This window comes from Thamnophis elegans, chromosome 9, assembly GCF_009769535.1.
Source record: "Thamnophis elegans isolate rThaEle1 chromosome 9, rThaEle1.pri, whole genome shotgun sequence".
NCBI classification, from domain to species: Eukaryota; Metazoa; Chordata; class Lepidosauria; order Squamata; family Colubridae; genus Thamnophis; species Thamnophis elegans.
Window position 1 is genome coordinate 31,367,372 of NC_045549.1, and position 14,980 is coordinate 31,382,351.

At 37.0% G+C, this 14,980-nt stretch overlaps 1 protein-coding gene across 1 annotated transcript in view; it reads left to right on the forward strand.

The window, feature by feature from the left end:
• Positions 1–14,980, forward strand: part of FREM3 (FRAS1 related extracellular matrix 3) — a 64,035-nt gene that overhangs the window by 19,504 nt on the left and 29,551 nt on the right. The window contains exons 3-6 of the mRNA XM_032223612.1: positions 585–731; positions 6,507–6,737; positions 6,883–7,008; positions 13,497–13,748. Of these exons, the coding sequence (XP_032079503.1) occupies positions 585–731; positions 6,507–6,737; positions 6,883–7,008; positions 13,497–13,748 (756 nt within the window). The remainder of the gene's footprint in view (positions 1–584; positions 732–6,506; positions 6,738–6,882; positions 7,009–13,496; positions 13,749–14,980) is intronic.

The following is a 14,980-nucleotide window of genomic DNA, read 5'->3' on the forward strand; positions in this document are numbered from 1 at the left end:
GTAACTCATTGAGGCACCTTGGTGTTTTATCCCTACCCTCAGGGCTACCTGAATCAGAGTACAAATTGGGACTGCTAAAAGGTAGAAAGGAGATAGGTGGTGTTGTGGTCTTACCTGTTGTTCAATTTTTACATAGATGACCTCTTTGATCCCTTCTTCAAACCAGTGGTCCTCCCTATTCAGAATGTGACCTTTCTAGAGCCCTATCTTCTTTGGGGGTACAAAACACCACATCATAAACCCATGGCACAACATAGGAGAACAAAGCCACTAGGACACAATTCAGCAGTCCTTCTGCCTTTGAAAGACAAATGTCATTCTTTTGAAGACAGAAAGTCCACATTATATTTTCTTATTTTTTTTAAAATAATCATTGTATTTTTGTCTCATCAAAAAAACACAATTAAAGGGAAACCTAATATAACACATTTACATAGTATTACAGTGAAGAAATATTGTTTTACTCATGCAGTTTTATTCATATTGTTTATCATGCACACATCCTGTATTTGTGAATATCAAAAGGATTCTGGATATATTTCAGATTATATGTACTACATAATAATTTATTTATTGGATTTTAGGAGGAAATAGATTGAAGAATCAACCTTTTCGTTTGAACTGGGCTTGGATTTCATTGGAAAAAGAATATTACATGATAGATGAGGATTCCAAGGTTCTGGAGGTAACCCTGAAACGCAGAGGATATCTGGGGGAAACTTCATTTGTTAGTAAGTATGGTTTTAATATGTTGAAATATTTAAAATGGAACATGTAGCTTTATAATAGAGAATTTGTGATTTTCATAGTTTTCCTGGTCAAAAGATTATAGGCACTATAAAATTACTTAAAAGAAAATAGACTTTTATAGTGTAAAAATCATATAAACAAATATACAGTAATGAAGGTGGTAACAAATGTGTCAACCAAAGTACTATGTACTTAGAATATTTGTTTATATTAGATATCTTTCTGAATGAACCCAGCAGTGTATTAAGCTAATCTATTCTAGCTATAGATTAGTCTGCCTTACATACCTTCATTGATTATCCTTCATAGTACAATATTTTTATAAATGCATGTTTTTATGAATGCCCTGCAGATTCATGGACTTTTTTTATATTGGGCTGTACCATTTCTTCTGAAATGGCTTATTTTTATTTTAGATTAAAAATGCATTTATTCCTGTTTGTATGAAAAAACTTTCTACTTAGGAAGGAAGACTGTTCTCTAGAGACATATTTGCAATTTGTTGGTGCTCTTTCTTGATTTGAGCTCTGTGACTTGTTACAACAAATACTGGCTGGTACAAGAAACATAGTATTTTGCTGAAATGTTTGTAGTCAGCTAATTGTTAATACTGAATGTTTTAAAAAATCCATCACCTTTCCTACCTAAAATAAAATGTGTCTGATTACTTTTTGTTAAGTGTGGTTCAGTGAATTCCACTAAGAAACAGGAAAAAAAGTGTATGCAAAACATTGAAGTTTCTTCATGAAGGTTTTTTAGAAGTGCTAAGATAAACTATAAAGCTGGTGGCGGGGAGATGTCACAGGTGAATTCAAACATTTTACTTATTAAGGCTCAAAATATAGAAGTGACCCTTAGGAATAAGTCAGTGGTGGGTTTCAAAAAAATTTCGAACCTACTCTGTGGGTGTGGCCTCCTTTGTGAGAGTGGCTTGCCGGCCATGTGACCTGGTGGGAGTGGCTTGCCGGCCATGTGTTTTCTTTCTCTCTCTCTCTCTCTCTCTCTCTCTCTCTCTCCTTCCTTTTGTCTCTCTGTCCCTTTTTCCTTTTTTTCTTTCATCTCTCTCTCACTTTTTCTTTTTTTTTCTTTATTTCTTTCTTCCTTTCTTTCTCTTTCTCTTTCTCTCTCTGTGTGAGTGAGTGTGTGTGTGTGTGTGTGTGTGTGTGTGTCAGTGGTGGGTTTCAAAAATTTTTGGAACCTCTTCTGTAGGTGTGGCCTGCTTTCTGGTGGAACCTCTTCTAACCGGTTCGGTAGATTTGACGAACCGGTTCTACTGAACTGGTGCGAACTGGTAGGAACCCACCTCTGGAACAAGTGCTGCAACCTTCTTTAGCTTGGTGTCCTTTAGTTGATCTCCAAACATCAATTTCTACCCAAGAAGACAGAGACAGCATTGACTTGGAAATTAACAGTTGTGGAGAACGTTAGACATTGGAATATTGTTTTTGCTTATGATTGTCTTTGGGCAAATCCAAGCAATTTAGAACTGAGGAGAAATTTCCTGACAGTTAGAACAATTAATCAGTGGATCAGCTTGCCTCAGAAGTTGTGAAAGCCCCAACACTGGAAGTCTTTAAGAAGATGTTGGATAGCTATTTGTCTGAAACGGTATAGGGTTTCCTGCCTAGGCAGGGGGTTGGACTAGAAAACTTCCAAGGTCCCTTCCAACTCTGCTATTGTATTGTATTGTATTACTTTTCTGACTCCCATCCCCATGATAGGGTCATATAACTCTCACATTTGGCTGTCTAAAAAATTAGCCTTTGCTGTGCACTCAACATGGGACATTGCTGTGCACTCAACATGGGTCATTGTGGCTAAGGACTGTATGCTACCATATGTGGCCAGGCATGTCAAAATGGTGATAAAAGAACCTCCTTGCATTGGTGGGAGGTTTTTTTGTTTTGTTTTTTGGATATTTTTTTAGAATCTGATAATTTTGGCTGAGTTGGTTTTGCAACAAATGTTTGGAGAGTTAGTTAAAAATTCCCATTACCACATCCTTGTAAATTCTGTCATCTGGTCCAGGAGGACACTATGCAGACCTTTTGCCTGACTTGACTATCTATTGTTTACCTCCATAATAATATAGAGAGAAGGAATATTATACTGGCAATATTAAAAGTAGAAAAAATGAGGAAAAAATCAATATGGAAGAACAGGAGAAGAAATGAAGTAGCAGTATAATGAAGAATGACCAGAGATTTTTTAAAAATGTATTTAAAATAGAAGGTAGAATAATCTCCCAAAGTGTGGAAAAGTGGATATACTTAGGGGTGAGTTCCTGCCGGTTCTAACCGGTTCTATAGAAGAGGTTCTACAAATCTATCGTGCTGTTTAGAACCGGTTCCAGCTCCCTCCTCCTGGCCATCCACACCACGCTTGCTCCGCCTGCCGCTCACTGATTGGCTGGCTCACCAATCGCCCTGCACGCCTCTAAGAGCCCTATCTAAACCCACTTACCTCTTTTCCTGCTTGGCTCTCTATTGCTGCCTGCCGAGGAGGTAAGTAAGCTGCAACTAAGTGTGGGGCGGGGGAGGGGCGGTAGAAGGCCAGATGGAGTGGCCTGCCGCAGCCCTGCACTATAAGTGAGTCTGGTGACCTTTTGCAGCCTTGCAAGGATCCTGGGCTCGCTTATAGCGCAGGGCCACATGGCCACTAGCAAGAATGGGCGTGGTGGGTGGGGACGGCGGTGGGAGCTTACGTGGCCCAGGTGGCGTCTTTTGCAAGTTTGGGGACCTCACAAGGTCTTTGCAAGGTCCCCAGACTTGCCTAAGATGCCTGGCCACCAGCAAGCATGGGCGCAGGGGTGGGGACAGTGGCGGGAGCTTACGCAGCATGGCTGGCATCTTTGGCAAGTTCAGGGACCTCGCAACGCCTTTGCACGGTCCCCAGACTTGCCTAAGATGCTTGGCCGCCAGCAAGCATGGGCACGGGTGGGGACGGCAGCGGGAGCTTGCGCGGCTGGTCTCCTAGGATCTCCTAGGCGCCGGCCGCGCCACGCAAACTACCACCCTTCACCCCGTGCTCAGCAAAGCAAGTCAGGAGAGGTTCTTTGCTGGCGGCTAGGCGTCCTAGAGCACGGGGCGACGGATGGTAGTTTGTTCAGGCAGCAGAGAATGAAAGGAGATAACCTAGCTGAGGGCAAAGGAGCCTGCAGCCTCCTTCATTCCTTTCTTCCCTCAGCGCCCATCAAAGCGTTCCCCCTGCTCGGCTGCTGTCGCTGCCACCACGCCCCTGCTGCATGCCTGTCTGGGCTCCGGCCTGAGTGGTAGCAAGCAATGGCAGCATGGGGCGGCTGCACCTAACGTTCCTTGTCTTCCGGCCATGGCCCCACTCCATGGAAAACATAGGTGGGCATGCCCCCGGCACAACTACAGCCCAGAGCAGGACCAAAGCCCCTCTCCCAACTGGCCCTTCCTCCCTCAGAAGGCTTCAGAGGGAAGCTTCTGCAGAAGCCCGGGCGAGTAAGAACATATATATATATATATAATATGTGTAATGACATATTGGCAAGAAAATCAAGAAATGGTTAAGATTAAAAAGAGACAGACAAAATGTTTGATAGAAATACAGTATAATTATTTTGGAGGAGAGTGAAGAAGGTTAACCAAGAATCTCCACCAGAGTAAATGGAATTAAAAATAAAAAAGATGAAATGACTTGGGGTGAAACTGAGGTGAAGGGAAAATGGGAGGAGTATTTAGAATGATAGTGATATATATATATATCGAAGAGTGGAATTGTTGCTATATATGGTAATTTTCAGGAAAAAATATTATGAAAAGGGACCTATATGCTTGCATATATTATTATGATTTGCTTCCAGAGTCCTTCTACAGGAATTGCTTAATCTGTATGAATTATATATTTTTATTGATAATTGGAAGATGGATCTTTTGTACATTTCATTCTACAAAATAGAAAAGTAACAAGAGTTACTACATAAACTACAGGCAGTTTTATTTGTTGGCAATGCTTTGACAATATATTGATGGAACTCTAATGGAAAAATGTAGGTAGTGACACTGAAGTGACTAAAAGCTGGTGATGGCAGACCAGAAAAGTGTTCCTCAGCATTAAGAAAGATAATTGAAAGTTTATTATAAAAGACGTTTATAACACTCTGTTGATTTAGACAAAGTGAAGAGGCATGAATCATGGAATGTTTAGCACAAATATAGAAAGTTGAAGTTGGTTGCTAAATGTGATGAGTGATACAGTATATGACAGAAGTAAAGAATGTGTGAAAATAAATGAAATTCCTAGCCAGCAATTCATTACTGAGCAAGGAGTACAACAAAGATGTGTGATATTTCCCTTGGGAGTTTAATATACTTAAGAATATGTGTTTAAATGATGTTTTGTTCTAGAATTGGCTATGAATGTGACTTAATGTGTACTTTTGTATGCAGAAGATTTATTATTCTTAAATTTTTTGTAACTGACAGTCCCAAATGATAATTTGATTTTAAAAGTCGCTTTTTAAAGCTGCAGCTGAGTAGAAACATTAGATATTAACAAATTCAAGCTCAAATTCATGGTGTTAAAGTAAACTTAAATTGCAATAACTGAAATCACATTTTTGCACCAGGATGTCAAAATGGAAACCGTTCCCAAAAATATCAGCAAATTTTCCATGTCCTGGCAGAAATTAGTATCGAATTTTCTCACTTCCCAGTAATTAGATTCTCACTTTTGATTCTTTCTTGCATTTTAAAGCATTGTATTAATATTAGAACTGTGTAAGTCCTTCAGGAGAACAGAAGGGCCCACCCAGCTTGTCTCTTAGAATCAGTAAGGTAGTGATATATTTTTCTAGGCTTACACAAGCTGTATTTGCAAGTATGTGGATACACCTAATCAGATGCAAGGGCACATTCAAAGAGTCGTAGAGCCAGGAAAAAGGTGCAACTGCTCAAACATTCAAAGAAAGGTTGTTAAGATGAATTCCGATACATTTCAAAGCATGTTCTTCAAAAGATTTGAACAATCTTAATATAAATTTTCAATCAAATAATGAAGTTAGGTCTTTACAATTATTCAAAATGAGCCTAATCTGGTAGTTCTCAATATTGCAGTAATACAAGTGTCTCTAAAATCTCAAAAAAAAAAAAAAAAGAGTTATCAAAATTAATTAATATAAATTCACCGCTGGAATCAACCTTCATTTTTGTATTGGCTCAAAAGTTTGATTGACTTATATATCACTGTCTAAGCTTGTTTAAGTTACTTTGCAATTTTAGGAGTATATTGGGGAAAGTCAAATAAAATGCCTACCATGTGAGGTTCGAAATGGCTGTCATTTGGGTGATGAGGTACCACACCATATCATTGAGAGGCATAGTGGCCTAGTGTGAAAATTCCTGTCTCTCACTCAGAAGTTTGGGAGTTCAGTCCTAGGTAGCAGCAGATGTTTCTCTCTCAGTGTGCTAAGAGAAAGTGTCTGTTACAAACTCCATGTAGGCATCAGGAAGGGTATCCAGCCAGTAAACGCTCAGCTGCATTTAGTCACCCTAAATTAAATTACCCCAAATTAAGGGATTACAGGGTCATAAAAAGAAAAAAAAACTGTTGTGTTATCATTTTAAATCTTAAACTATAATTTAAACTTAACTATAATTTTACATTCTCATTTGTGTCTTAATATTAAGTGCCTTAAAACTATTTTAGGTAGAAAGATAGGATACCTTGCATAAATAAGTATTTCAAGTCCAAGGCTTATATCCATTTTTTTCTTCTAAACATTTACGTAGGCATTGGGACTAAAGATGGAACAGCAGAAAAGGATAAAGATTTCAGAGGAAAAGCTCAGAAACAGGTTCAGTTTAACCCAGGACAGACTGTGGCTACTTGGCGAGTAAGAATAATTGCAGATAATAAATATGAAGAATCTGAGACCTTCCAGATTATTTTGTCAGATCCAGTTATGGCTGCCCTGGAGTTTCCAGAAAAGGCAGTGGTGGAAATCATTGATCCTGGTGATGGTATGTTACTTTTTTCCTGCTTTTTTTCATATTGTAGCTTTCATACCTTGGCTGCGATTTACTGGAATATAATTTTTAACAAATCTAGTATATTTTGTCTTTGTCATAAATGATTGGTGTATATTGACCTTCTGCTCTTTTTCAGAATCTACTGTGTATATCCCTGACTCAGAATATAGAGTAGAGGAAGATGTTGGTGAGCTGTTAATCCCTATCAGGAGATCTGGAGATACCAGTCATGAACTAATGGTTGTTTGTTACACTGATCAAGGTATTTCTTACTGACCTATGCCAAATATAAATATTGTATTTGTTCCATAAAGCAGAATTTGATTTAACTTAGCACAGTATATCCATTTTAGAAAAAGCGTAAGGCAAAACCGTTCCAAAACGCTTGCAAATTGCTAGTGAATATTTTTTTTACATGCTATTCTTCACCTTAAACTATTTTCTCTTTTCTTTCTAAACCGTTCTTTGTTTCATTTGATGGAGAAGAGGTTTAACAAACCACAGGGAAGCATGATCATTGGGATTTTAAAAAAGGTAAAATTAGGTGCGGAAAAGAATAAAATCATTTTTTAAATAAAAAATAGCATGGAATAACTATGTTTTTTTTTCCCTTTTCTTTTCATTTGTCTTTTCATTTTCTTTCTAGTTTTGCTTTGCATATGTTTGCTGTATTGAAAAAGTCTCTGATGCCGTCCTGCAATCTGATATTTTCAAATTACTAAACCCTCACAAGATTCCAGGGATTGTGTTCAAAATCATATTCCCAAATAATATTGTAGAAGATTCAGTAAACTTGTACAAGATCTCGTGTCATGTTATGGAAATACCAATATTTGTCTCTCTTCTAATGCCAGATTAGATAGTTATTCTCTGATGTAAGCATTAAGACAAGCAATGCAGTTTCTTTTCCTGAGCAATAGCAAAATTTTCTAAAGCTAGTTTTGCATTCATGAATTTCCACCAAATTTAGTGGAACTAATTTTTAATTAAAATGCAGAACAGAAGGTTGCCATTGTATTCGTCAGAAAATTTGTAAATTGGCTTTTAGAGCAAACTGCCAAGTAACATGTAGAAATGATGAATAGGTACTAAAAATGTTGAATATGCTAGTATAAATACAATACCTCTGTATTTTTCTTGTTCAGTTTTGTTATACTTTAATGGGAGAACTAGTGGAAAATATATGTAAGATCATTTTTCCCTGATACTTTATTTCCTTATTAGGCAGGAAGAAGTTCTGCCTGGTGCATATTCTGCAAGATTTATGACACCATGGGTTAGGCAGCTAGTCAAGTTGTGCTTGTGAAGCATGACAGCTGTTGGTCAGTCTCAGATGTTAGGTATGCCAGCACAGCTGCAAGATGTAATAGCTCGGAGATGAAAGTATAAAAACAGGTTCATAGCCACTTTAAAAAGGAATATTAGATTCCTTTAGTTAGAGGCTTTCATATTGAGCCTTACTAGGTGGCCTAACTAGAAACAGAGCTGTGATAGAATAACGAGGTGTAAGGTCATTAATTAATTTTAGGGCTTGCAGTTTTATGCTCAGTTCATTGAGAGTTAGTCTCATTTAATGCAATAAAACTATAGAATAAACACTCAGAGGATTGCATGTGTAAAAAGAGAGTTTTAGCTTGAAAAGTAATACTAGACTCCTAAACATTCAGAATAGTTTGGAGGCAAGAAAAATGAATGTTTTAATTTACATTTCACTAGCTTCTATGTAGGATAGAATCTTCCATGTTGTACCTACAGGACTCAGCGTGTAAACATCTTTTGATTCTATGAATGGGGAATGCTGTGGAGAAGGGAGGAAATAATTTAGCTCTTGCTATGTGCCATTTATGTTAAATGTTTACTACAGGTAGTCCTTAACCTACAACACAAAATAAGCGAGACATTAGTTGAGTGAGTTTTGCCCCATTTTGTGATCTTTCTTGCCACATTTTTTAAGTGAATCACTGCAGTTGTTAGCAATACAGGGGTTAAGTGAATCTGGCTTTGTGTGTCAGAAGGTTGCAAAAGATGATGACATACCTTGAGACACTATAACTATCATAAATATAAGTCAGTTGCCAAGCTTCTGAATTTTGATCACATGAACGTGTGCTTCAATGGTCTTAAGTATGAAAAACATAAGTTATAAGTCACTCTTTCCAGTGCTGTTGTAACTTTGAACAGTCATTAAACGAACTGTTGTAAGTTGAGGACTACCTGTACTTAAAGCTATAAGTACAGGAGAGTAAGGATTCTGCTTATTTTGATTTCTTCATTTTTTTCACCTTGTTGGGACCAGACCTATTCATCATAGTCATGTTACTTCTAGATAAAGTAACGGGAAGATAGCAGTTCTTCCAAACTATACATGTTAGGGAGTAACACATATTACCTCTCAAAGATGCAAAGTTTGAAGTAAACTCTTAGTATCTTTGTATTTCTGCCAATGTAATCTAAACTCTGTTTTAATTGAAAAGACAACCCACTGCTTCAAATAAATTCCTTCCTTTGTATATTTGCCCTTTTTTCGAGATAACAGTTCTTCTTTACATTCCTATCATTTCTTGCCAAACTTTGTGTACTCCCCAAATAAAGCACACAAATCCCCCCCCCCCGCCAATCTGAACTGAGAGTAGGCATAATTGAGCTAGCAATATCTGCTTTTTCAATTAATTAGAGGGAAAAAATAAGGGCTTAGCAATTACAATGTGCTTATTGTGAACTTTTCTTTTCTTTTCTTTAAATTAAAAGCCATTTTTGAAGGACATTATTGCTTTCTTGCACCAATAATGCATTGTATAGGTCATATTAGATTAATTCTCACAAGTAAATAAATCACTGGTTTGTGTTAGCTACTTTGATTGTTCAGATGCCTGAACAATCCTGAATGATTTCCTCTTCTTCCAACCATTTAGAGTATAGTGAAGCTTGGTTTAGAACAATTATTTATAGTCTACATTTAGATAAAAAGAATACTTAATATGTGGAACATTAAATATGGGGCTTAAAAGTCCAAACTAGTAGAACTGTCCAGACCACCTGGACCAAACATAGAATTTGGTGGGGAATAAATTGTATTATATTTTTTAAGTTAATATACTTGTAAACTTTTACAAGTTAATATACGGACTTAGTTTGAAAGAATCGTTTTCTAAATGAAAGGGAAAAGTTAACAAAAAGTCTTCTATTGATAAATAGTACACATCTGAATATTCATCTGTGCATCACAGTTTTATGTGCATGTATAAATGGTGATGTTACTTCTTGAAAGAAATGTCTTGCACAACTAAGGGAATACGTATAAACTATTCCATTGATTGATATGTCAAATCTCTTGTGCTAATTAAGAAACAATCAGACTTCTCATGAAATAACTACAGCAAATGTTGAACCTCACATTACAAGAAAATTAGATTGAAATATTCTGCTTTTACTCTTAATGTAGCTGCAGTATGTTATTACATCTGAACTTGAAATGCTCATTCTAGTTAGTTTCAATTCTATCTAGTATAAATAGATTAGATTGACAATATTGTTTGTTCACTTGAGTTTTGCATTCATGTCTTACAGGAATCCTTTATACAGCCTATGACATATACCCAGAATAAAAACTTGATTCAATGGACTTATAGTAAAAAGGGCTGTCACTAGAGACAAATGTCCATTAAATGCCAAATTAAGGTTATAGAAGCTTAAGATGGGATTTTTCACATGCATGAAATATCAAACAGATGTTACTGTTTAAAGATTCTCTTAACAAATATCTTATTTAGTGGAATTGATCCACAAATGCTGTAATAGAGAAATATTTTAAATAAATGCCTTTTCAAAAGTCATAAATAAAGCCTGTGTATGGAAAATGGTCCTGATAAAATAAGTTGTTAATAAAATATAATATGTAATTTTTTTGTTAGCCTCATAGGGTAAATTAGATAGTAATCACAATCATGTGAGCTAATTCTATTTTATTGTAAGGCCATAGTGACAGAATCTTGCAAGTCTGAAAATACATTCCTCCCTTCCCACCTCCTGTACATACTGGGAAACTAGGGAGGGTCTTTCCTAAGTGTCTTGTTCCACTCATTACCCAGGAGAGGACTAGACTGTCTCTTATCTGATAGCTCCATTAGCAACATCTCCTAATTAAGTGTCCCAAGGTCTTTCCCACATATCACATATTTAAACATGAATATAATTTAGTGAAAACTTCCTAATTATAATTGTTCCTCATATGAAATGGGGAAGAAAAAGTGAAATACCTCTAATACTTTACATGTAAGGGCAGATCCACTATTTGTAATAAGGAAATGGCTGATAAAGGAGAAATTGTTACTTATGCGATGTATTTACCGTATATACTCGAGTATAGGCCGACCCGAATATAAGCCGAGGCACCTAATTTTACCACAAAAAAACTGGAAAAGTTATTGACTCGAGTATAAGCCTAGGGTGGGAAATGCAGCAGCTACCGATAAATTTCAAAAATAAAAATATATACCAATAATGCCATTGCCCATTGAATAACATATACAGCCTGCCTGTGCCCATTAAATATACAGTAGCCATTGTAAAAATTTGCTCTGCATAACAAATTATTATCACACAATACCGGTGTATTCAATGAAATACTTCACTCACCTCATGATGCTGATGTCCCGCTGTGATGATGATGTCCCGCCTCCTATGACACACGGCACAGTGATTCCTATCATTGGATCACTGTACCAGAGGAGGTGGGACATCGCTATGTGGCTGCTTGCCATAACAAGGAGGAGGTGGGACATCGTTGCAGAGCGGCAGGAGGGGGAGGAAGGGGAATCGTAAGATAGCCCTGCATCACATTAGAACATGAGGAGGGGGGATGGTGCGGTGCACGCTGCACGGCAAACTGACACAGAGGGAGGGGAAACTCACAGGGGCGCTGGGCCATTCACGAGCGTCACCCAGCGGCATGGCCCCGCCCCTTTTTCTCCTCCATTTCGGGCAAATTTTTCACTGACTCGAGTATAAGCCGAGGTGGCTTTTTTCAGCCCAAAAAGTGGGCTGAAAAACTAGGCTTATACTTGAGTATATACAGTATATGATGGCATTTTAATATATACAAATATATTAGTGAATATATTGTCTTAATGATAGAGTGCATAAACATTACTTAATTACCCAATTAATTGTGAGATAAACTTTAATTACATCTGCACATTTGCTATTGTTTCTATTAATCTTAAGATATTACGTCACATTATAAGCAATGACAAGGAGAAAGAAATCATTTTAAGAAGCTATTAATATTTTATGCAGTTACAATTATTATTTTTTAATGATGGACTTTATTACATTTTACTGCATTTCCAGTGTTTTTAAGTAAGTGGTATGTGTAAATGTATGTGTTAATATCATATAGGTACAGATAAAACTCTTGCCATTACCTTCAACTGGGAAATAGCACATCATAGGGTGACAACCTTTGAACCAAAGTACCTCAAATGGGCTAAATTACAGGATCCATTACTCCTCAGGAAATGAAATTTGGCCAAGTTGTGGCTGCTTTGATACTACTACTAAGCTCCTCATTTTTGGTATTGCTTGACAATTTCCTGGCCATTCACACAATCCTTTACTGTCTCCTCCACTAAGAAGCCACTGCTTACCTACTGCTGGGAAGGAAGGAAAGGGGAGGGATGAAGGTTTCTAGTGCTCACTGTCAACTTGCCATAAGGAATTCCAATTTCTGACAGAAATTTGAAAGTTGCCAATCTCACTGATTTATTTATTTTTTTGGCCAACCATGGTTGTTATGTTCTTCTGTTTAGATAAGAAATATATGTGAAACAATCACCCAACAGGCCTTAGAATGTCTACTTTTCTTCTAATAACCTGGAGAGAATTCGGAAAAGGTGGACTTCAGAAATTGGACTTTGAGCATCACGCTATTGTTATCAGTTTGGAAACTGGAAAAAAAGTTATTCCAGATGCTGCTTTATGCTATCTGTAATCTATATATTACACATGCACACAGAGATAACATGGATAGATCCCTCTTTAAAGCAGCTTGCCTCCTGATATCGGGAGTATCCTAACCCTCCCTGTTTGGTATCTGAAGACATATTGTTTTCAGGAAAACATTTGGGGAGAAAGAAAATTGACTTATACTCATTAAGTGGCACAGAGATGTTAATTGTTATGATACTGGTTTTAATTCTGTATTTGCTTGATGTAAAACTACTAATAGACCCATAAACACTTGAACATTGTATGCTCCATGCTGTAGTTATATGACTATAAATATAACAAAATTACAAATGCAAATATTGGAAATATATGTGTACTATAAATGTAAAGGTTCCCCTCGCACATATGTGCTAGTCGTTCCCGGCTCTAGGCGGTGGTGCTCATCTCCGTTTCAAAGCCAAAGAGCCAGCATTGTCCAAAGATGTCTCCGTAGTCACATGGCCGTCATGACTAAACACCAAAAGCGCACAGAATGCTGTTACCTTCCCACCAAAGGTGGTTCCTATTTTTCTACTTGCATTTTTACATGCTTTCGAACTGCTAGAAGCTGGGACAAGTAACAGGAGCTCATTCCGTTACGCAGCACTAGGGATTTGAACTGCTGAACTGCTGACCTTCTGTTCGACAAGCTTAGTGTTTTAGCCAGTGAGCCACCGCAACCTTTTAAATGTGTATTATACATACAAAAAAAAATATTGTAAATGCAATACATATTCACTGTCATTTATTTTCTTTTTCTTTAAGGGACCGCCACTGGGACAATTCCTTCTACAGTCTTGTCATATTCTGACTACATATCTCGTCCTGATGACCATACCAGTTTAATTCGCTTTCATAAGGATGAGAAGGAGAAAATATGCCGGGTCATAATTATTGATGATTCACTTTATGAGGAAGATGAACTTTTTAATGTCACTTTAAGTATGCCATTGGGTGGAAAAATTGGAGCTGAATTTTCCAGTACTAATGTCATCATTTTAGCTGATACAAATGATCGTGAGTAGAAAGAATAATGATAGACATCTTTTCAAAGTTTATAATATTCAATGCATTTGTTTAAGTTTTGGTCCCTGAATACTTACTCCCTCGTTTTCCCTCCATTAAATTTAAAGGGCGATTAACAACAACTGACTTTCACTTCAATCATATAACTGGCTGTTCAGGTCTTGATCCCATTAGTTACTTCTTGTATTTATCTACACAGTTATTATCTCTCTATCTCTATCTTCTCTATCTCTTATCATCTCTCTCTATCTCTCCCTCTAACTCAATCTTTTCTCTCTTGTCTATCTATCATTTATCCCTACATATGTACCTTAGATTACAGAATCATGTTTTCAATCATAAGTTATAGCTTAACTTGTATATATTATGTGTTCTATCTGGACATTTTGTTGCACTTTTAGATGTGATGGGTTATTTTTATTTTATTTGGATATTTAGTTTCTGTTGAGGTCTAATATTTTTTATCCATTGTTTCACCTTTTAGTTTAAATTGAAAAAAAATATGTTTCTTGGAAAGTTGAACATTTGAGACAGAACTAACTCTCAAATTATTACTTAAAAGCAAAATGAGTTCAATCTGGACTAAGGGAAACACACACTGTTGCACAAGAATATTTGATTCATGCAACAATACAGTTCTCTTCAACTTTGTGACTAAAATTTGATTTGGTTCCCAAATTCTTCAAAGCAGATTTTTAGAGGAGATGTTTGTCAGCCAAAGTTGTTTGTGCTACTGGCAGAGATGCTATATTAGATTCTCAGAGGCTTGTTATATTTAAATATCTTTGAAGTAAAACTTCAGTCTTCATTAAAGGGGGGGGGGACAACAACTGACTCTCACTACAATCATATAGCTGTCTGCTCAGAACTGATCTGCATCTATATTAGTGCTAAGCACCTATACTTGAAAATAAAACCTACTTCAATTGCTTTGTTCTACAAATTCTATTTCTAATTTATTCCTTTTAATGTATGCATTTGCTATATAAATCCAAAAGCAATACAGATGTGATATTTTAATTTTTTAGAAAATGCATTGCTTACATCAACAGCCCCCAACTTTTTGGGCACCAGCGACCGGTTCCATGGAGAGAGATTTTTCCATGGACAGGATGTGTTTTCACAGGCTACCTGCATCCCATTGATGGGGCTTCACTTGTTTGTGAGGCCTGGTTTGTGGCATGCCCTGGCTCGGTGCCAGTCCACAGACCTGTGTGGTTGGG